Genomic DNA, 23,778 nt, shown 5'->3' on the forward strand with positions numbered 1-23,778 from the left:
AAAGCAAATAAAAATAGGTTTACTAGAAAAGAAATGCATTTATTTGTTAACTTTTAAAAGAAGAGTGTTTTGGTACCTGGTTGAATTTAGAAGAGTAAACATCAAAACAAACAGCCAAAAACTTGTCCAGTTGTTTGAGAGGAAGGTGTTGCCTACTACCAAATAGCAACCTATGGCTATCCATCCTGCTGTTTCAAGTATGTTCCAAGTTGAAAGAAGGGGAAGGGTAAACAGAAACTGGATTTTACAAATAGACAGTATGTATTATAAGTGAATTAATCATGTCTTTGTGTATCTAAATAGTGTGTATCTAAACTTTGCATGCTCATTCATAACTTACGGGGAAAAAAAGCTTAATTGGGCATTATCTCGAGTGTTGCTAACTAATTGGAATGAATTTATTTAAGTAATCGTTTTTAATAAGATTGAAAATAACTAGTATACATTCTCAATATAGGCAGTCTAATTTCCTTCACAGTGTTGTATTCCCAAGGGATGGAGTTTAAACCTTCTTAAACTTAGTGGTTAATTGTCTTGGTCAGTGTTACCATTTGCAATATTGCATGAAGAGCAAGATTTAGACTAGTTAGATAAAAAGTCATGTGTTCATTATAACAAAAGGAAAGAGAGAACTCTGGCTCGACATCTACATCTTTCATCATTAAACTGAATGCTAAAAATAGTGTTTTAAATGCCGTTGTGTTACTTTGAAGCTCAGTGGTTTTGTTGCCTGCTTGTCTCTTCCTCACACTTGTCTTCATGGCTTGCTTGTTACATGTGGCAAATGGTTTAATAGCATTTTATAACACATACATGGAATGTAAATTTCTTCTGTGCACCTGTAACTGTGCAATGTGTTTATTTTTTTAGATATCAAAAATGTGCTGGAATCCATTGGTTCAAATATCACTACCTTCACAAAAACACTCCCTGTTCAGAAGATTTTAGCAGATTTGACGATCTATCTTACACAGAGTGAAGCATATGTTCAAGATTATTTTCCAATAGTTGAGCAGTACGATTTCTACAGGTATGTACTGGAAATAAGGCAGGAGTGAAGAGCTACCTGTTGTTCATACATTGTAATATTTTAATGTTCTGTAAAGGCAATTAAACTATTAATGATGAACACAGTGAAACAAAGATGCTATAAGGCAATTGGTTTTTTACTGGCATTTTGGTAAAAGCCAAAACTGCAGCTAATCAACAACTGGGTGCTGTCCCACTACAAAGCAAGAGGTAGTTTCTGCTCTGTAGCCCTTGAGGTCTTTTTCAGGAAGGATAGACATACATAGATGTCAAAGATGTAACACATAAAGGAATGCATTGTTTCACAATGCAAGGGTGATGGCTTATTTTTGTTGAGTTGCAAGTAAGGACCAGAGAGGCCTTGAAGCCAATCCCTTTGCACCCTTTCTACCATGGAGGAGTAGCAGAGATTCTGCTTCACACCTTGTAAATCTTTGCACACCCATACTTGTTCCTACTGGTGTAGTACTTGTCCTTGCGAATGCATGGGTTGATTGTACCTTGAGAAAAAAATATTCTTCCTATTTGCGACTTGTGTGACTCCTATAATTGAGTAATAATCTCATATTTTGAAGCATAAAACTTTTAATTTCATACCATTTAACTTTGTCCAGATTTAGTCTTTTCAGTCCTCAAGCTCATCAAATTCTCCCTACATTTTGACACTTCAGTTGATCCTATAATCAATAGTTGCTTCTATCTTTGTGTCATAATCAGTTTTACTACTACAGAGTAAGTGTGCTAATAGCTTTAGTGCAATGTTAAATAAAAGTGAACAGAAGACTGAATTTGAAGAACCTTACTTACGACCTTGCCTTTAGCCCACTCCTTATCTGGCCGGTTTTGTGGTGAGCCTGAATTTGACAAATTTATCAATATTTTCTTTGAAGCTCAGATTGCATTTAATCAAATAAATATATTGCAGTACAATAAATATATACAGTATGTCACTGGTACTCTTGTATTTGTAGTACTTAAATACCTGTTCTTGTCAAACCTAACCTAGTAGTGCGTCAAGTATTGGCTGTGCGTATTCATTACAATATTCCTTTTTTCTAATTTTTCTGGTTCTTGCTTTCTCTCTACAAAGGTACAGGGATGAGAAAAGGGAACTTAAGAACTACAAGCTGAGAGAAGTGATGATGAAAGGGAAAAGGAATAGCAGAAGGAATTGGGAGAGGGTGAAAGGCTAGAATGAGATATAAAATGTGTGAATAAGTGAATATGCTCCATACATGTGGGCAGATAGAACTGTTATGTGATTTAATTAATAAAAATGAAAGTTCTGTTACTATCCAAGATCTTTCTCCTGATCAAGTTCCATTAACTGCTCCACACATTGAAAGCATTCCTGCACAGACACACGAATCCTACGTTTTAATAGTCTTAAATACAATTATTTACAATTGCAAGCCTAACACACTGTGTGCAAAAAGTAGTAAGCCTTTTACAGCCTTTGCACTTCATGGCCAGTCTACATTCATAAATTTCTTCATTGCTTCTTGAATAAATTACTGTTTGAGCATCTGCCTCCTCCAAGTCATTGCTTGCTCCACTTTGACACTTCAGTACAGTCCACGTGCAGTAACTGGGGTTGGGAACACCTTGTTGCTGTGATGTTTGTTCCCCAGACCTTCAGGAGCAGCTATCTATAATCCAACAGTGGTTATGTTCTGGTCCAAAATCTTAGAATATATGCTAGTGTAGGAAAAACACTTTTTCCATTGCTGACACTTGTTGCTCAAACAGAACCACGAATGGGCCAGTTAAGAATATAGCATTGCCTGATGTATTCTGTAGGTCTTCGGTGTGTTCTTTGCATGCTAATAACCAAGCACTTTGGCTTTTTTTCCTTAGGTGGCTGGGTTGTCTCATTTTGTGCTGCATGGTGGTCCTGATTCTGGTTTTTTACTATCTTGGATTGCTATGTGGCACCTGTGGTTATGATAAACACGCTTCTCCAACAACCAGAGGCTGCATCTCCAACACCGGAGGAAACTTTCTTATGGCGTAAGTTTCACTTATTGGTGAAAAATAAAATAAAGGCACCTGTACAAGGTTGTTTTTATTGGTTTTGAAGGACATATATATGCAAACAATTTGTTACCTATGTATACGTGCTGAAAAAAACAGAACAAAAATAAATATCAATCTTGTGTACTTCCACTGAGGGACTTGAGGATTTTGGATTGCTCTTTCATTGAGGAACATAGCTAAAGAATAAAACCTCTGAATCTACTGTTTTAAGGCAAGTGCTGTAGCTAATGAACTTCTATGTAAGCCCATTTGGAAATTGCAAAAACTGGGAACAGATAGTTGAAAATACAAAGGGAATTCATAGCTTTTTAGTACACTTGGGCATTTGCTTGAAAGAAAATAAAGCCATGAGAGGAGACAAGAAACACTTGACTTTCTCAGGGTACTTTAGGAGGTTTGGGATTGCTCTTGGAATTTCCCAGTAGAGGTTTAATGTCATTTCTGCTGGGTGCAAGAGAAGATTGTGTCTGAAATCTGTCTAAAACGCTTTTGAGAGCATAAGACTAGAGAGTTGAATATAAAAAAGGAAATTGTATGCTTTCGTGGCTCTGAAACTGAACTCTTCAAAGAGTTTGCACACCCAATGCAAATGTGAGCGTTTTAGATGCACCTTAACTGAAGACTTTACAGGGGTGAAACATGTAAGATGTTTCAGAGGGCAAGAACATATTTGGAAAACAGAAATATTTCCACCATTTGCCAGTTTTCATATCTCTGATAGCTGCTGACTGTTGCCTTCACTGTTGCCCCAAGCATATATACTTTGTTCTTAAAAAGCAAAAACTTACTCAACTTATTTCTTTTTCAGTGGTGTTGGATTCAGTTTTCTTTTCTCCTGGGTGCTGATGATTGTAGTGGTACTCACCTTTATCACAGGTGGAAATGTAGAAAAACTGGTCTGTGAGCCCTTTGAAGATAGAACTTTATTCAAGGTGAAGTTACTCAAGTTATTAAACAATGAATAAAATCCCCATGAGTCCCAATGGTCTTGTCAGTTATGTATGGCATATTGTTTTTTATGGCACACTTCAAGTGAGTTTGGTTCTGGTTTTACTTTCCTCTTACACACTGAATACAGACATTCATCCTTTCCTGGTTTAATTTGCTTTGCAGTGTAAATACTGCATGCTTGTCTTCCTTTGGAGAGAAATTTTTCTGTGATTCAGCATTTCTTGGTGACATGGAGTTTTAATATTCAGTTTCTGTGCCAGAGAGATTGAATTAGCTGTTTTGCTTGTGTTTCCATTAGTGGGTGATAAGCTTAGATGTGGGTATATGTCAAAAGATCACATGTGAATAAATTCATGCATTTAAAAACTCTGAATTATACTAAGATTAATTTTTTCTTCCAGGTTTTGGATACTCCCTACTTACTAAACCAACACTGGAAAAACTATCTCTCTGGCATCCTGTTTAAAAATCCAAATATTAACTTGACATTTGAAAAAGTGTACAGGTATTAAAGTTATGGTCAAGATTTAATTCAATTTATACATATTGTTTTTGTGTTCTTCTCCATGCTTCATATTTCAAGCACATGTAAAAATCACACGTTCCAGAAGACATTCTGAGTTTTTAGTAGTGAATCACTGGCAAAAGCAATTTTCTCCTGTGTATGAGTTACTAGAGGTAGTCTTAGCATAATATTATATAACGATACTAGTTGAGCTCTTTGATGAAGTATTTTGCATCTTTGAGACCAGCAGAAATTGTTAATTACTTGCTTTCTTATAGACTGAGCTTCAAAAAATATATGCAAAATTTTTTTTTAAGGGCTGATTTTCTTAGAATGTGAAAACGTTGTTAATCATTCTCTTAACACTTGGTCCTCAAGGTGTTTTTTAGGCTGATGTATGTATTTTTATTTTTGTAGTGATTGCAAGGAAAACAAAGGAATTTACACTTCACTTCACCTAGAACACCTGTTCAATATCAATGAATTTCTAAATATTAGTATGGTAAGTAAAGAAAGTATGAGTGAGTGCATGATTATTTTTGAAGGCCAGAGGGATGTTTGCTCTTAAGCACAGTATAGCATGTCTGTGTTATAGGGCATTTTGGGTTTTATATACAATACATCCTGCAAGGAGGCAAGAACTGCCCAAGCTAATTTGAAAGAAAGAAATCTATTTACAAACAAGATGTTCTTTACCAGTTTCAGTGGGCCATGAAAGGTTTTCTGATGTGCTTTTTATATGGGTGCTGATAATGTTTATAATTTTGAAACTTGCATAGAAGGTTTGAGACGAGCATCTTGCAAAGTCGGCTTATGGTGTTTAACGAGAGTCTTGCCTTTCTTAGCGTGTTCTCTTCTGATTCCTGTCAGACTTATGTTGATCCACGATATGATACGCTGTGTGCCTAAGAACGGTTCTAATTGCAGTGGGAAGGCGTTGGGATAAAATAAAATCTTTTTAGTTAAGCTGTAATAATACATGACTGCACTGTCATTACGTGACTGTAATAAATTTGGGGTTGCCTATGATACTGATCTTCATTACAGCAACCCCTAAGGGATACATGTTCTGTTCTGCCAGGCACTGTACCCACACTTAATAAATACAGTCCCTGCCCCAAGTAGTATACAATTAAAACGGACAGGGAAGATTCACTGAGAGGGAAAATAATTTTGAGTTTCCGCAACAGACTAATGGTGGAGGCTGGGAAGGAAGTCTGGTCTCTAGATTCCTCATCTATTGCTCTGTGGCCTGTGCAGGACAGGTAACGTGTTAGATTTGAGTGCAGTGCAGAAGGACTTCAGGTAACAATAAGCAAGTCATCTTTAGTCACCACTAAACATATGTTAAAGGAGTCTCATCCAGTCCTGCAGCCAATACAGCAGACAGTGTCTGTGCTGGCCGCAGCTGAGGTACTGAATTCTCTAGGTTTCCTTGATTAGGGCTGGAGTAGAACTTAAAAATTTTAAGGACAACACTTCCTGGAGAAGAAAGAGAATTCTGATTTATCTCAGTCTCCTCTTAGGAGGGACTAATATCTATTCACAGAAGCCTTCTTAAAATGTATTGGAAGGCAAGTCATTAGTTGGTATGAAAGATGCGTGGGTAGGTTAGAGCATGGCATGGCTAGTCTGTGTGGATACTGCAGGGAAGGGAAGAACATTACCTGTGGATTCTGTTAAAGTTAATTGAATTAAACTGATGTAAGCAAAAATCAATGTGTGCTTCTTCATGGAAGTGATGAGTCAGCAAAAGCAAGATGCTTTGGGGGGGGAGCTATAGAGGAATATGCACTGAGTGCAAACTACTACTGTGCTGTATGTTTTTTTTCCCCCCTCTCAGTATACAGAAGATGTAGCACTTAAGATTGAACATATTCAGATAAACCTCAGCAAAATCATTCTGCTGGATGAAATTGGGAAGGAGAATCTTCTAAATTTCAGCTCTTCAGGAATAGAAGGGATAAACTTTGCAGCATATTTGACAGAGGTAAGACTGTAGTAAACTGGAGACACAACTGGAACAAAGCATAAAATGAGATGTTTCTTTAACAATGGGCAAACGGAGAAAAATCTGCTTTTGTGTGAAAGGGCGTATTTTGAAGAATTACAAAACTTGGAGCAAAATCACTTCAGAGGTTAAGGTGAATAAACATTTAAAGAAATAAAGGGTAGACAAAGTAGGTGGTGTAGTTAATTGCAAATGGTCTGTATATGCAGTAACAACGTACTCTTTTTCTACTGTTCTGATCTTGTTTCAGATCAATAAAAGTGTTACCAAGGTTGATCTTCTGTCATTTGCTAATGACTTAGAAGCAAGAGCAGACCAACTGGTAAGTTTAATTCACTAATATAATAGCACATAAAATGTATCGTTTATGTAAGTATAAATGTATGGTCATGTATTTAGACTTCCTATGGGAGAATTCTTGTACTTCAGACACTTACATACATGATGCATTGTCACATAAGGAGAAACTTTCAAGAACAACGTTGCATATGAGCTCTGTTTTAAATTTTGCTAATTATTGATTTTTGTATGCTAACTGTTGTACAATTTTTGTTTTGGAAGTGTAATTTCTTAAATTCCACTGTTTGCTTAAGAAATGAAGGGAACACTCCAAGTATTTCCTGTTATGGCTGTCTACATTTTAGGGTTCTAGTTGGAAGAAAAAATTGGTTAAATCATGATGGAAAGATTATTTGAATTAATTTTCTTTCAGTTAGTGAGCAGAAGATGTTGCAATTAGCAATAAAATTAATACTGTAGCAGGTCATAATGGCTCTGGTGAGAACTGGGGCTTCATTGTGGAGGGAGAATGCACAAAAGAGATCCTCTCTGCTCTGAAGGGCTTTCTAAATGCAGACACATGGCCAGTGGCCAGAGGGTATAGCTACAACATTGCCCGCAAATGAATCTGCAGAATGACACGGCTGTGTTAACAGGTAGTGAATATTCAGTTGATACATTTGTATGCGTGTCAAGGTTGCTTTATATTTATTTTTCAAAATGAGAGTCGTAGATTGGACACTAGATTGGATGCTGGCCCAAGGCAGATTCCTGCATTGTGATGGAGAAAGAGTTATGCTGCACACATACTTGGATCACTAAGGGATGCAGACAGCAGAGTGAGACACTGTTTGGAATTTATCAGATATCCAGAGAGAGGAGGGTACCAGTAAAGGGTCCTGGTGTGTTTTACTCCAGCTTTTTCCATAATTTGATCACATCTGTTGTGTTTTTTTTTTTTCCTGCCACATGTGCACTCATGTCAAGGTTAGGCTACTTGTGGGTTTTTTTGTACTATAGTTAGCATCCTCTCCAGGCACCGTGAGTGAGCCACACGTTGCCTGTTTACTCATGTAGGTTGTCTGCTAACTTGGAGAGATGCCAGTAGCTTTGTCCACATTTCATTTCCATTTTCAGTTTTTTGTGCCATTTTGAAGGTTATACAGGTGGGGAATTTTTGCTGTTGTTCTGGGGCTGTTTTCTGACTGAAAGCTGAGGTTCTTCAAACACGTTATGTCTTACATAGAATTGCCTCTGAGATGTCTCTCTAAAAGTATATTCTACATACTTCCATAAAGGAAAATTATATTGTACTGGTAAATTAGAATCTAAAGGAAGCATTGGAACTGAGAATAGATGAAGCAGAGTAATTTCTTCATGTAAACAACAAAGAAAAATGCAATATTAAACGTATTCACTGTCACAGTGTACATTTTTTCTTCCTTGTGATGCTACTTAGTGTAATCTATGAAATGTCTGAAAAGAAAAAAAGAAAAAAAAATCCCACAACAATACGACGTATTACAGAAGTTAGATTGTTTCAAAATTGATACTAGTTTCCAAGGATATTTTATAATCCCCTTTGTTATTAGTGATAGCTCTTCAAGTTTACAAGAACAATCAATTAAAAATAAACTAAAAATTTCTGGAATTAATTAACATTGGGAGTACAGATTGCATTTTCTGGCACCTTACACAAAATTGAACATATGTTTTTACACTGGAATGAGCAAACAGAATAAAACTTGAATCAAACCGAGGGGTCAAGGTATGGAGGAGGGAGCAATACCACCTCCAGGTGTTATTAGTTAGGTGGATTCAGCATGTCAGTACAGCAGAGGAAATATCCTGAAGCTGCTCAGTGACCGCAGCTGACTGCTTAGGCGAATACTTCACAGGAAGCAAACACACCTCTGAGCATCGAGCTCTGCCATTATTACACTGCCAAAATGAAGCTAGCGGTGCGTATCCAGTGTGTATGCAGGGAGCCGGGTGATTTTGCCACCAAAAGGAAATGGAAGAGAAATGTATTGACAATTTGATTTTGCTCTCAGACAGTATTTCACAACAAATGTGAGCTCTAGACAGGCATCCAGACTTGAAAATCAGGGCACAAGCTCATCTATCTCTGACTGAAAGTTGGGAGCTGCAAAAATGAAAAATACTTTTCATAGATGCCTTTCCAAGTTACTGGCTGAAAATATTTAAGCTTCTGTGCCCCTCAGAAAGCAGAGAGTGCCTCAGGGTGATGTCCACAGTGCCCAAAACAAAATCAAATACTGGTGACTTGGAAACGCTGGTCCCAGCTGGGGCACTGTGCTGCAGGGTTCTTGCGATGAAATCTGGCTTGTGGCAAGTGAGGGGGGGATGTGCTCGCTCTTCTGTATTTAAAATGACTTAGTGCACTGTGTGAAAATTCTCTTCAGTTAAACCTGTGCTGATAAAGTTATAGCCAGAAAAGCAGCATAATATGTCTGTTTTCGTTGCTGAGGTTTGAAATAATATGGTGATTTTTTTTCCCTCCTTTGTGTTGAGGAATTCAGTTTGCCATGTCCCATTGTTAGCATCAGCTGTTCTGCAGCAGATGAGTGTAATGTGCAACTTTCATTGTTTTTTGCTCTGTTGGAAAGCTTCGAGACTACTGAACAATACTACATAATTGCATTTTTTGCAGCCAAAAGGAGCACTGGAAAATGCCTTAAAAGGACACGCGAACAACATTCGAACGATTCATAACCAGCAAGTCGTTCCACTAGAGCAAGCTATGGTAAAATATTAAAACATATTTGTAGAAAATACAAATCTCTATATCTCTTCAATACAGTTTAGAAACCTGGACTTTTGCTATTATATAAGCACAGATTGCATTTGCATTATGTCACTGAAGAGTAATCTGATTAAAGTATGGGTTTAATAAATACTTTTCTTACTTATAATGCTACTACTTTATAGTACTGTCTAAAATCATGATCTTTCTCTTCCCCATTTTTTTCTGTATCTATTTGTGATCATATATGAATAAAAGAGGAAGCAGGGGAGAACTTTACAAAATTCTAACCCTAAATCACTCATCTTCTTTTTTGCTTCCCATTTGTCCTCAGTAACAAAAGCAGTTATTACTTTCACACTTTATTTCTTGGAGTTAGCAACCTCCTAACAGTACTGGAGTTGGAAACTCCTGACAGTAGTATTTAGAGCCAAAGAAAAATCTTTTTTATTGATGCTATAAAAGATGTGTAAGGGCTTCTTCTGCCTGATTTTGCCAGGCACTGATTTTTATAGTATCAAGCTGTGAATCTCATATGTGCTAGGTGTTGCTTTTTCCTCTGCATAATGTGGAGGCTTTTAGTTTATCCTAACTTCAGATACAGTATTTCTGCCCCTATCAAAACCCTTTTTATAAAAGTATTAGGTCTTCTGTTTCGCTTCTGATTCTATGCTGTTCTTTCTTAATTAACTCCTAATTATTCTCATCTCTTTTTCCTTTTACAAAACTGACTGTCAAGAAATACGTTAAAGCTAGAGTAAGTGCTTTTTCCCTTCTGAAATTGCACAATTATAGAATTCTCTGAACACTTCGTTCTAATTTTAACTGTTCTCTCCCCCCCCCCCAATAAATCTTACTCTGTTTATTGCTACTAACTTTATTTAAATCTGAAGTCTTCCAGTACACAATTCATAACTTCTTAGTGCTGTCAGTGAAATACTAATTCAACAATTAAAATAACAATATGTTAGTTTTAATAAAATTGTTGTTACTACATATAATGTGAGATGTTGTATTAAAAACAAAATAATCTATAGAAGATCAAAGCATGCCTATAGTGTTAAACAAGTGGGCTCTTATCTGTAGTAATGACTTGAATCTTTTTCTTCCCCCTTCCCCCCTGCCCTCCTTTCTAACAGAGCACTTTAAATCAGAGCATTAGGTTACTGAAGAGGACATCATCTGAACTTATGGTAAGCTTTTCTTTCTGGCAACAGGAACATATTTATGTGTTTTAAATCCATCCGCCACATATGCAGGGCATATATTTTCAGTACAGTTTTTTCTATTTCTAACTCTTCTGTTATTGGAAGAGATTGTAGTGCACTGAGGTAGTAACAGCGATTTAGGTATCTCTTCTGCACAAATTTTTCTACCTTAACTTTCCCTTCTTTATAGAGGGGGGATGGGGAGAAAAGAATGGTTTTTGAACTATGAATTGTAAACCTAATTGTCACATCATAAAATAGACTTCAGTGCAGTTCCCTACATTGTGGTATTCATGTTCCTAAAAAAGTAGTTGTTTTTTCTAGAATCATTGAATGCAAAACTTGGGGGGCACAATCAAGAAACAAAATGCAAAAATACAACTGAGAAAAGAGCTTTGTGATTCACATCCTTAACCACCTCTTGTCCAATGTCCAGCTCCCCCAGGGGCCTGTTTCATTAGCATTGTACTCATTACCTTCCTGCTCCTGCAGCACCGGCCCCGCTGTGGGAAGCTGGATCTGTACAGCAGCTTCCTTAGGGCAGCCCACATTTCCCCTCCAAGTAGCAGCTGGCACTTGTACTGCAGTGAGACCAGCTGCCTTCATGCTCTGCCGGATGCAGGGGAATAAGCAACAGGATGGTTACTTTTCTGGTGGCAAAGTTTTCTGTCACCACCAAGCCTGCTTGGCTGTAGTAGCAAGATTCCAGCCACACTAGCTAGTGCTTGTGTCACAGTCACAACAGCTTGATGGGTCATACCTCCTTCCTCTTCCCGTAAAGGTTTTCACCCATCCACAGCAGCAGACCAGCTAGATTTCTTTTAGAATCTGTGGTTAGAACCTGGATATTCATGGCTTCTGGTAAGAAGCCATGAAATAAGGTGTTAATAAGAAAAGGATGATGTTTGACCCTGAAATATATTTAAGAAACATCTGTACGGTTTCAGGTTATATATACATTATCCTTTGTGTGTGTTCTTTGAGAGAATTTATGGGGTTGTACATATTCTGAAGAAGTGTCTCAATCCTTTTGAATATTGATTAGCAGCATATTGTAGCTGGTAATCAAGAGTTGTGATAGTATTTCGCCCACTGTTATCTTCCTGTGCACTTTGTAGTGTATATACATACATTGATGAAAGTATCTCTACACTTAAGGAGAGTGGAAGAGAAAGCTGATCTAGTATAGAAGTTACATAGGTTCCAGGAAAAGATACTGTTCATAACCATTGATACTTTCCTTTTTTCAGTAGTGAGAGAATTTTGTCAGATGATCATGAATCCTTAGGCAGGCTTGTGTTCTGTCTGGAATTGCATATTTTTAAGGTTTGATAAGACAGTGATGCTGATTTGTCAAGAGAATAGGTTACTGACAATGGCAGCAGAACCATTGTAACAGCCTGAAAGGGATTTATTTATATTAAATGCAGTCTCTTCCTCTCCAGGTTAAGGTGAAAAATGTCATTAGCGCTGTTAATGCTGCCCAGCTTCTCATAAATAACAACGCTTCTCTAGTTATTGTCCAGGTAAGTTTTAGTTGATTGAAGTACATTAATTTATGATGTCCTGGAGATAGAGGTTCACTTACTTTTGTCTGTTCCTAGGAGACAAAAAAGTACATGGATACCATAGTTGGCTACTTTGAGCAATACATTGAGTGGGTCAAGGACTCGGTAAGGTGCATTTACTTTGTTGAAAGAAGCTGCATGTTAAAAAATATAAAAACGCTAAATAATAATGATTAATAAAAAAATGTTACACTGATAGTATGTTTTATAGTTTCAGTTTGTAACATATATTTGTACTTATTATGAAGGGGAAAACTTGTCTTCTATAAATAGTTTTGTTGTGTTTGAAGTGGAGTAGAAATTATGCATTTTGATTGGAATAAAATGCAAATTTAACATAGTATCATTTTTCCAAGGCTAGCCTGAAATCTACCATTTGCGCTAACATTGCACTGAGCCTGACCTTGCTTAGTTCAAATTGATGTCATTAGCATCTTGTTTTATTTTTTTCCTTCAGCTGCCGCCTTTGAGAAAGTAAGCTGATGTTTTAAAGATGTGTATGTTAGTTGCTAGCATATCACACTGGAATTTATTTTGAATTTGGACAGGGTGAGAGATAACAATTTAATAAACACTATCTGTAACTGTAAGCAAGTTTTGAGATTCTTATTTTACTCTGGTAGATACTTCAAACTGTGGGTTTTTTTTTAATCTATCTTTCAGATTGCCATGGAGGTAGCAGTATGCAAGCCTATTGCCAATGTGATAGATACAGCAGTAGATATTTTTTTATGCAGCTATGTAACTGATTCTGTGGTAAGAAGTATTTTGTGTTACTCAAAATTAGGGCATCAAGTGGGAAATTCTTTGAACATAAATCTGCATTTAATTATTCTGGCTAGACTATTCTGAAGTATGATAATAAAGTATCACATCCAAAGTCATGTAAGGAAAAAATGTTCTGATCTAGAGCAAGTCCGAAGCCAAACCAGTGCTGGACTTGTTTTAGGTTCCCATTAAACTTGGGCTTCTATTAGCAAGAATTCTATGAAATTAATTGTTTTTACTAAATTTCTTCCAACTTGAATTGCAAAGAAAATACAGTAGTACAGGTTTGGAATAAAAATTCTGGGAAGAGTGATTTCAGTTTGCTTGATTCTGAACCACCTTGAAATGGAAAAGCTTAAAGATCTGAAGTTTCAGTTGTGTAAGCATTTCTAACTTAAGAGGATGGGGCAAGGGCAGGAAGTGAGTGAGAAATACTAAGGGAAAACTTTCTCAAGTGTCTTTCCTAGAATCTAGAAAACCTCAATGAGGTAAAGCGACTGTTTATCACTTGACTTGCAGCAGACAGATCTTGATTCATTCCTGTAGAGTGGAGACTTTGAGCACAACTGGTGGCGATATATAAGGATAATATTGGCTTTTTCATCTTGCAAAATAACTTGAAAAGACAACAGCATGTATTAAAAATAGAATAAGAAGCCTGGAAACCACTTAAAACATCCCCTAGCTATCATTTAGCTTTATGGCACTTTTAGCCAGGTCCTAATCATACCAACAGTAAATGCGCATAATCAATCGAAGCCAAAGCTCTCTAACCTTGGTAATGTTTAACCATGAAATTTCCTAACCTGACAGAATCATGTTGTACTCATTGATTATCTCATAAGTTACAGAGCTTCTATTCTCCTTTGTGTAACCACTAACCATCTGGTGGTAGATGGACCATGGTTTTCCTGATGATAGAACTTAGCTGAGTCATTTATAAGTCAAAATGCCTCCAGCCAATACAAATCAAATTTGAAAAATCATCATTTTAACATCTGGTGATAACTCAGTTCAACTGTATGATAATGAAATTAGTTACACAAACAGGCTGCAGTTAGCAAGTCAAAAATTATGTCGAGAAAGTGCTGGAAACTCACATTTTTTTACAAGAACCGCAAGACAGACAACTACTTTAAAATATCAAGAAAGGAAAAAGAAATAATGTGGCTAATAAATTAATGCTGAGACACAGAATTACTTTCTAGCCCAAGGCTGACTACATGGAAATAACTTCTTAGGGCACCATGGCTGTGTAGCTTTGAACAACTTTGGACATACTCCTGTTTGGTTACATTTGTAAGATGGTGGTATTCTTACTTTTAGTTCACATTGATGGTGGAGAATGCTTAATGTGCCCTGTTCCACACTAGTATAAAGACGCTCAGACAGTCTACAAGGCTCTAATTTCTACTGTGTTCTTCCAGTATTCTAACAATGCTTAGAATATAAAGCAAGGATTCAGTACTTCCTGATATATTTTTTTCTGTGATTTTTTTTGCTTTGTTTCAGAATACCTTCTGGTTTGGTTTGGGAGGCTCTTCAATATTTTTAATTCCTGCCATAATTTTTGCTGTAAAACTCTCCAAATACTATCGTAGAATGGATACAGAGGATGTATATGATGAGTAAGTATCTACTCCTAAGCAAGCTAACAGCAAATGGATTGAAATGGTTTTTTTAGAGTCTCACATGAAGGCGCTATAATCCTTAAACCTCCTGCGCTGTCAGATTAGAACGGCATGTTCTTGTGAAACGCTGCAGGTTTGGGTTGGTGCCTGCAAAGTGCTTCATGCAGGTGGGCTTTAGTTGCCTTGACTTGCCATGACTCTGTGCAGACATTGCCGGCTCTGACTTTGAGAAACTTCTATCAGAATGAGGTCTTCAGAGCTCATACAGTGTTTATATAAATATCTTCCAAATGTGCAAGTGATTAGCTTTGCTAAGTAACCTGTTAAGGCAAATTATGCCTGCTTTGTAATCTCTTTGAATTAATTATTTCCTTGCTTACTGTCTTAGTCATTCCTAACCAGCCTTTCCTTTTTCAATTGCAGTTCCTCTGTCTCAGGGACTTGGCATTTTACTTTATGATAACTGTTCTTACGTATTTTCCCATCAATTTTGGTTTTACTGTTGTCTTTTCTACTCTTTGTTTTGCTCATTGTTCAGTTAGTCTGTGCACTGCATTTCTCAGATTTCACACTGGTCATTTTTCATTACACATTCACAAGTCAGGAGAGCAGAAACAGGCGTGTACAGCTGAAATTCCTCACTTACTAGTGTCTAGTTAATTACTCTTTCCTCCTTTTCTGTGTTTTTTAGTGTCAAAAATATACCCATGAAAATGTAAGACATTTTTGCTGGTATTTATTTAAAATATTTTATTCAACTGGGAGGGTTTATATTTTTAATATAACTTGTTACTTCAAAGGAGGTAACATGTTCTCTTTCACCAGACTTTATATTAGAGTATCCAGCTCAACAGGAATAGCAAAATAAATAATTTTTGGAGAATATAAAAATACTAAAAATGTACAATTATAATTATGCCATAACTCCTGAATGTTACAAAGGAAAAGTTATATTCTATTGTACAGACAGTTTATCTTTGCATATAATACCATCATCCGTGTACATGTCTTAGAAGCCATACTGTACGTAGTACATCTTATAGTTAACATGGTCTTTCTTGGTGTATTTATTTTATTACAGTACAGAAAATGGTAATAATGGTTATCATAAAGAGCATTTATATGGTATACACAATCCTGTTTTTACAAGGTAAACCAAGTCTGAAACTGCATGCCTTCATGTGTCCTTATTTAATCTACTATATTAATCACCTATCCAATTTTCTGCACGTTTTAAAGTGAATCACTTAATTCTCTATTTATGGTTTTTTTGCATGATTACTCACTATAGAAAGTGCTGTATGATTTATATTTCTAAGTATTGTTTACATAGCAGCAGATATTATAGTAATTTCCAGCAACTTAACAAAGCAATTGCCTAAATTTGATCTTAAAATCCAGGTAACTGAGGATTTATCTAGTGCAGTGTTTATTGATTACATCAATAAACATATTAAAATACTCTGGTAGCAGTTGAAAGGCATAGGATGGGATGCATTCTTACTCCTGAGTTGTTTTATTTTTTAGATGGTGAGGAGAGGAGCTTTTCCTTTGCAAAAGGCAGGTGATCCAGGGTATGCAGAAAACTTGAAGAGAGAACATGACTGTTTCTGCAGGGGTAGAACTAGTGTAACATCACAAAACAAGAAATTCAAGTTATGTTTTAAAAGGAGGAGATTTGGGTTCTTTTCTGTCTTTACAATTTTGTGCCGTAAAAACTTAGCTTGTTGTGAGACTTTCAGTTTCCATAGGGATAACATAGGATGTCCCACAACTTCAATATCTGGGTTTCCAAAATGTCTGAGTTCCTTAAGAAAGGATCTAATTTATGACTGAAATCTGTAGCTCACTGTGCCTTAACTTGCAACTTTGTGACTGAAAGTATAGGTTGAGTATTGGCAATTCTTTGGGTAAATACCAAGAGAGCTCAAAGTTTGGAAATCTTGCCAGATTTTATGGCTGCATCAGTTGTATATTATTATTTATTAGAACTGTATTTTACAATAATTATTTACTGACCAAATCTTGATTCCACATTTCCTTCTGAAGGAAGTATTTTATATATAACTGGTTTTAGTGATATTTATGATCATGATTGTCATGATCTGTTCTGCATCTTAAGGGCACTCCCTAAATTAACCTACAAGGTGTTTAATCCAAAAGTAGTCTCTACTGGCATATCTAAGGACTCTCAATATTTTACATAAGAGGAAACTAAAAATTGCTCAGGCCTGAGAAATCCCTTTCTGATATTTGAATATTTAATATGAATGTTAATACTCTTGAGGTTCATAGCATATTTTCTGTGATATTTCAGTGATTGATGAATAGTTGAATACAATGTTCCTGAATAGGCTAAAAATTACTAATGTAAAATAATCTTTTAAACAAAGACCCACTAGTTCAGTCCTGACTTCCTTTTCCTAAATTTTAAGTTACTCAAAATGGGCTTCCATAATAAAATGTAAGGATTCCATTTGAAGCAATGTTGTCTTCTGATGTGCTATATGAGATAATTTGAAAAACTGCTAATTATGAGAGATACATGCTTTGCATTTCTCAGTCTGGGATTAACATAGTCTTGTTTTTCATTTCAGCAAACTCCTTGCTTTTATGCTATCCTTGCTTTTTCTTATTTCCTACAAATTGTGGGAGATACTTTGAAGAGATCTCTGTACACCTGTACTTTTGGAGGTGTAAAGAATCCCGTAGGGGTTGGTTTTGTGCTTTGAAATCAGCTGGATTATTTTGCTCGAAAGAGATGCAAATATCTTTCCTTAGAAATACAAGATATGTAAATGCAAGTATGAGATCTATATGAGGTATATTTATATTTGTACAGATACCTCATACAGGTGGTTTTATGTACATGTCAAAGACACAAATAACCTCAAAAGCAGCCACCGTTTTTGTGAGAGCAAAATTGGAGGCTGGATTAAGTTGTCAGTAAGTTCTTTGTTAAGGAGTGGTGTTGAATCGGTAATCCAAGCATTTCTTTCTGTCATGAAACAAAGATAACTAGAAAGATTGGTGGAGAACACCATGAATCTATTTCCTTTTGTTTGAAAAATTCTTGATTAAATGGGTAAAAGCTTGAAAACAATTTGTGGCCAACTTGAGCTCATCTCACCTTAGTTAGGCACGGTATTTCTGTACCACGTGTGGATGAAAGAAAATAATGGTTATGGTTGGTGTTTTTTCTTGTATAGCTCTGTGGAACAGTGGTAACACATACTGGAAACATTCAGGGGTAAGTAACAAGCTTTTAAAGTCAATTCTAGGTCTATTACTACTTAACTATTTTTAAGGAGGCTGCTCTCCTTTCTGTAACATGAGTTCTGTAAGGCTTAAAAATAAAAAAAATTGAACCGTATTGATGTTCATATGAAAACCTATGCCTTCATTCTGCTTAAATTAATTATAGTTCTGTCTTCATCAAACTTTCCTGAATTGTTCTTGTGATTATTTCTAGGCTATATAAATGAGGCGCAAGATTCTTCTACGGGAATATATCGTTATGCTTCCAAGTGTATTGGCATTTGCATTCATCTTCCAAATCCTGAGCCACTTGCTTTATGTCACCCGTACTGTAAATCCCAAATGTTCTATTGAATGTTATGCCATAAACTACTGTACAGAATATTTTGCGATCAGGGCACTGCCTCTTCAAATACCGCTGTTCAAGGCTTGAATTCAAATTTTTTTTTGGTTTTTTTTTTACTTTTTTTACACTGGGCTTTCTACCTTACATTGCAGTATATAAATTAATTAGATTAACAGCCTTTGCCTAGCAATCCTCTGACATTTGGTCAAGTTCTTATCTTAAATTGTTGATTTGTGTTAAATACAGTACATACACGTTTACATAAAAATACATTTTGTATACAGAGACCTTTGTATATACATTTTTCTTAAAACTTCTAAGTGTTTAGTTAAGATTTTAATATTGTATAATACTCTTCGCAAATGAATTTACCAGCATGATCAGTGTTGCTATTTGGTGCTCTTGAATGACCACTTCGGGCTAAATTTAAAGTGTAATGGGATCCACAGTGTCTCCCTGTGTCTCTGAAAAGTTCAGTTGCAGTTTTGTTTTCTCTCTCTTGTTTTAATTTAATATTTTGTGGGTTTTGCAGTATAGACTTAAAAGGGACTTTTTGGAGAAGTTTGTTTTGAAACTCTTCGGGTGGGAGGGTTGGGAGTGTGCGTGATGCATAATATAGTGAAAAAGCTAAGCTTTCTAGAGTTTAATAGTGCTCAAAAAGAGCATGACAGATGTCATATGTTGGTGATTTTAGAATGCTTTACATTCTGTCTCCCTCTTCCTCATGCACACACACTTCTGTAATGTCCTTAATAGTATCACTGTTAAGCTGTGGCTCTTTCAGGGGGCAGTGATACTATTTTTGCTAAATAATGTCAAAATATGATTTCCAATATTGAAATTCAAATGTGTTTAGCAATTGGAGATAACATTTGTACTATTAGATGTTATTGCCTTGAATTTAGGCGTACAGTTGCATTGCTGAATTAGTTAACAGCAGAATTTGTATCAACAAGGCCAAAAGTATCTGTTACTAGTTTAAAACATTTCAGCAGGTGAAGTAATTGGGTATATTGACCTAAAATAGTGTCTCTTCATATATCAGTATTGTTAACTTTGTTTCCAGCAAGGTTCATTGGCTTGAAGTAGGGAAAATGCTGTAAATAATTCATATAATTTTAAAGAAATGCTGAAAAGTGATACCAGTCTTTAATCTGGAATAACCTTAAATTTTTCATTTTTAGGTCACAAATAGAAACATTTCTAATTGACAGTATGTAGCATATATGTATATGTAATGTTCAGAACTGCAGATTTTTAAAAGTTTCTATTTTTAATTTGAGAAAATGTTCCCAGTTCATTTAAATAAAAAAGTACTTGCTTAACTACCTGATGTTTGATTCACAATTGTTTTGTTGTGTAGACTTGTCTCAGAAGAGTTGCACTGAGTTAAAATTTTATGAAAATTATTAGGTTTTTTACCCTGATTAAAAATTTCTGCTATACTTTTATGGATGACTTTAGCTTAAGCAAGATCAAGAATTGGAGCAGGAAGGACTAAAAGAACATTGACTCTGGGCGGGGGAGCTTCTGACTTCCACAAATATATGTAAGAATATGTATTAATATATTATATTCCACTGATATAACAGACCATCATCTGTTTCATCTGAAGCACAGGCAGACAGAGGACACAAATGTCAGATGGGAGTGAGACAAACACTTGGTAATAACATACTAACTGCAACACATAAATGTACCAGAGCTCTTGAGTCCAAGCTCTGGTATTTGTCCTTATTCTTGTAGTCTGATTTGTTTTCATGATTACGCTTCTAAAACTTTCAGAACAAGAGATCTGAAACTGGTATAAAGTAACTTTTAAGTAGTTTTGAACTCTTTAACAATTATTAGAACAGGAGAGATGAATGTCTTTTCTTATCTAGGAACTATCATTGCTGGTGTGCATAACCAAGTATAAACAATACATTTGTTTGTCAAATGTTAGAAGATCTTTGGGTGCTTGTAAGTAGGGATTTGAAACCCTTGAAATGAAATGTGAGGTGAGCAGCAAGATTCTTCTGGCTGGCTGGATGACAGGTGAGAAGACTCCCTGGAAAACAACACAAGAGTGAATTGTAAATCTTAAGTAGGCTTGTACCGTTGATGTTTCTAATAAGACTTGAGAGCCACGCCACTGTGCTGTGAAAGAGACAGTCAGGAGGAACAAAATACAAGAAGCTAGAAATGAGAGGTCTGCTAAAAATGTTATTAAAACAGCCTTAGAAAGGGGATGAAATAAACCCAATGTTGTTCTTTGTCAAATGGAATTTAGTCCCAGAGCAGCTGTTCCTGATGGCTCCATCTTCAAGCAGGCAGCCCTCAGCCTAGCTGGGGTGCCACAGCAGCTGGGGACTATTGTCAAATATTAGAGAAGCATTTTTTGCAATTTTATTTTTTTGTTCTGCTTCACTGTTTGTGTTAAATGAATGTTTTTGTCTTGGTATTTTCTTTAGTGATACCTATTGAGTGGCTAGATATGCAAAATGGTATTCTATTCCATTATGTGTGGCCATTCTCTTGCCTTTGTTTCACAGCATTTTTGCAGCTCATTTATTATGAACAAGAAAAAACCCTATTATTAAAAAAGTGAACTTGCAAATATTTGGTTCATGTTTAGGACTGTAATACGTTATTTTGCTAAAGCTTTATTCCTTATCTTGCTTAAATATTGCAAGTCTAAAAATCTTTCACGGCTCAAAGAACATGCAATTGATTCTTCAGTGTATCCCCACTGCTTGTTGTGTGCTGACAAAATGAAGTACTACAGTTGCATCCTTACTGTGCAAATCCACAGAAAACCCATTCCACAAATCAGCCTTTACTAGTAGGACACATTTATAATCACCCAGGTGTAGCTGTGTAGATTGCTTTGACCCTTTTTTTTTTTACTTCAATATGGTCTTACAAGCTCTGGCATGAAGATAGCTATAAAGCAGCTGGAGAATGGAAAATATCTGTTAAAAATCAAATATGACATGTTTGTCCTGGATAGGAATGTGTTTTTCGATTATACAACTATCATTCTGTATTTAACTGCATTTACAAGATTTGTCTTGTAACCTTCTTGGGAGTTCACAGGTTATTTGACACTCCCTCAGGCTATAAATTATGGGTGCATGCCTACTGAAGTGTGATTTATTATTTTTATAAAAAAACCCCAACAACTTACATCCCACATTTCACTGGAAAGAGGCTTCTTTGTGCACCAAGCCTTTAAATTGTGAGCAACCACTTAGTTATTGCTTTCACTTTTTCGGATCGTGTTGCTTAAGGATCTCTGTCAACTCCTCTCACCATGAAGAGTTTTGCTCTTCTTTTCTTAGTAGTGACCTGTGGCATGGGAGGATTGGCACAGAAGCTGAAGCCAAAGAAAAGAAGCAATGGTGAAGAAATCAATTTTCGGACTAAAACCAAAGATGTTTGCACAATGAGCATGAGCGGGGATGAGGAGCTGAGGCTTAGAATTGAATGCAAAAGCCAAGGCATGTCCTACTGGTGTGAGTTCACTGGCAAGCCATCAGCCTGTCGTGCTTTCAGAAACAATCCAAAGGTTTACTGGAATCAGATTGCTGCGGAACTTAGAAAACTCCCTCACGCTTGCGAATCCACACAAGTGTTGAAGACCACCATGTGCCAAAAGGCTCCCACAGAGGCTCTTATGAAGCAAATAGCTGCTGGTATGGAGCCGGAAGATCTAGCAATCCAGGACAAATCAGTCCAGAAAACTTCCACTTCTATGAGGGGAGCGGGGAAAAGCTCTGCTAAGAAAATAGGGAAACCTCCAGTACTACCTCTTATAAAACCAACCCGGCATGGTCAAGAGTCGGAAAATGAAACGGAAGCAATGAAACTGGCACGGGAGCATTGCTGGGAATCCCTGCATGGTTTCTGCTCCTACATTATTGGCATCTTTAGAGGTTAAGGATTTGCTTCAGGTAAAACTCCCATTTTGGAACACAGTAGAACATACCTAAGAGCATCCTGTTGTAGTTTTGCTTTATTTTGCAGATCTCTCGGGGATGCAGACAGGGAGGTTCTAGGCTTGCTCACTAAAATCTAATGTGCCCAAGCCTGTACTGCAGCTTCTGAGGGGCTAGACAGCTTAAACTCCCAGTGATGGCTACTAGTTCAGGACCCCCTGACAGCCTTCTGTGAGGTCTTTAGTACGTACTGAAATGTTTGCTCTCTCTGTTACTAACCCTGTGGTATTTCAGTTCTAACTGTTTGAAATGGGCTTGTTTTCTGCCTTCTGTCATTGCTTCCCTCTTGTGCTGACTTCTGGATTTAAGCCAGTGAAGTAAGATAAGTAGCAAATATGTCAGCTAGAACAATTTAAAACTACATTCAGAAATTGAGAGGATAAAGCTTATTCATCAAAACTGCTAATTAATAATTAACCATTTTAATTTTAAAAATTAGTTCATAAGCAACTTGCAGAAATGAATAAAACCGAACGGACTGTCTTGGTTTGCGGGTCTGTTTCTGTAGAGGTGATAGGGGGTCGCAGGCAGGTGCTTGTCTGGGAAGCCTCAGGTTTTCAGCCAGGATTTCAAAAGGCAAAGCCCTCACAGAAGCAGTTGGTTTTATACCCACTTCCATTTTGACTCAGAGAGAAAGCCAGGAGCTGGTCACTAAACCTGGCAAACTTTTGGCAGGAATGGGAATATATGCAGCAGGAGCCAGAAAGTTGGTTAAAGTGTTTAGGCTGCTAATGGTCTTACTTGTGCTTAATACAGCAATGTGACTAATCTGTTTCTTTTTTTTTTTGTTTTACAGAGCAAAATTTTACAGCTGAAGAAGGGCCCTTGCTGTAGTTCAATAATTTAGACATAAGAATTTTGGTTAAAAAATGAATTATCTCTAAAAATCTTGTAGCTGTTTTCTCTTTTCACCCTTAAAATGAAACATTTTAACAGCTCTGAAAAATGCATGAAACTGGAGTGACTGTACTTAAAGTGTTAGGATGAAGTAACTGCTCCTAGGTCTGTTACACACTGAGGTGTACTGCATTTATGTAACCAAGGTTCCACTTTGAGCGCTGACCTTGACTGGGTTTCTGTGTGTGCTGATTCGCTTCAATTTGTTAGAGATGAAAGCTGTAAGTGATGCTACAGTTAGTGCAAACAATAAAAATAAGATTTTTTGAAAACATATTCTGTGTCCTTTCTTAAAATTTTAAACAGTGCTACTTGTATAAAGTCATGGTATTTGAGACTTGTTTCTTAAGAGATTGTTGGTAGAATGCTTAAGAAGTTACAGGTCTGAGTCATTCCTTTCCCACTGTGAACATGTTTTCATTAATATTAATATTGTCAAGGTTATTACATTTATATTACAATTATAAGTTTCAGCCAGCAGGGGAATAAAGATTGGAGAAATACAAGTAATGTAAGAATACATTTCTAAACATCACAGATGAA

General features: G+C 36.4%; 2 protein-coding genes across 2 annotated transcripts in view; both read left to right on the top strand.

Moving 5' to 3' along the window:
• The window catches only part of PROM1 (prominin 1), a 64,385-nt gene extending 44,694 nt beyond the window's left edge, over positions 1-19,691 (top strand). Inside the window, exons 12-27 of the mRNA XM_075752446.1 lie at positions 871-1,030; positions 2,887-3,039; positions 3,875-3,998; positions 4,419-4,522; positions 4,940-5,024; positions 6,366-6,512; positions 6,784-6,855; positions 9,487-9,579; positions 10,719-10,772; positions 12,233-12,313; positions 12,392-12,460; positions 13,019-13,111; positions 14,636-14,751; positions 15,836-15,904; positions 17,964-18,004; positions 18,227-19,691. Coding sequence (XP_075608561.1) covers positions 871-1,030; positions 2,887-3,039; positions 3,875-3,998; positions 4,419-4,522; positions 4,940-5,024; positions 6,366-6,512; positions 6,784-6,855; positions 9,487-9,579; positions 10,719-10,772; positions 12,233-12,313; positions 12,392-12,460; positions 13,019-13,111; positions 14,636-14,751; positions 15,836-15,904; positions 17,964-17,982 — 1,439 coding nt within the window. The 3' untranslated portion in view covers positions 17,983-18,004; positions 18,227-19,691. The remainder of the gene's footprint in view (positions 1-870; positions 1,031-2,886; positions 3,040-3,874; positions 3,999-4,418; positions 4,523-4,939; positions 5,025-6,365; positions 6,513-6,783; positions 6,856-9,486; positions 9,580-10,718; positions 10,773-12,232; positions 12,314-12,391; positions 12,461-13,018; positions 13,112-14,635; positions 14,752-15,835; positions 15,905-17,963; positions 18,005-18,226) is intronic.
• Positions 19,692-21,574: 1,883 nt separating this feature from the next.
• FGFBP2 (fibroblast growth factor binding protein 2) lies at positions 21,575-23,474 on the top strand. Its single transcript, XM_075750746.1, has one exon. The coding sequence runs from the start codon at positions 21,654-21,656 to the stop codon at positions 22,278-22,280; it is 627 nt and encodes a 208-aa protein (XP_075606861.1). The 5' UTR covers positions 21,575-21,653; the 3' UTR covers positions 22,281-23,474.
• The last annotated feature ends 304 nt before the right edge of the window (positions 23,475-23,778 follow it).

The sequence above is a fragment of the Balearica regulorum genome, chromosome 4 (assembly GCF_011004875.1).
Source record: "Balearica regulorum gibbericeps isolate bBalReg1 chromosome 4, bBalReg1.pri, whole genome shotgun sequence".
Classification (NCBI taxonomy): domain Eukaryota; kingdom Metazoa; phylum Chordata; class Aves; order Gruiformes; family Gruidae; genus Balearica; species Balearica regulorum.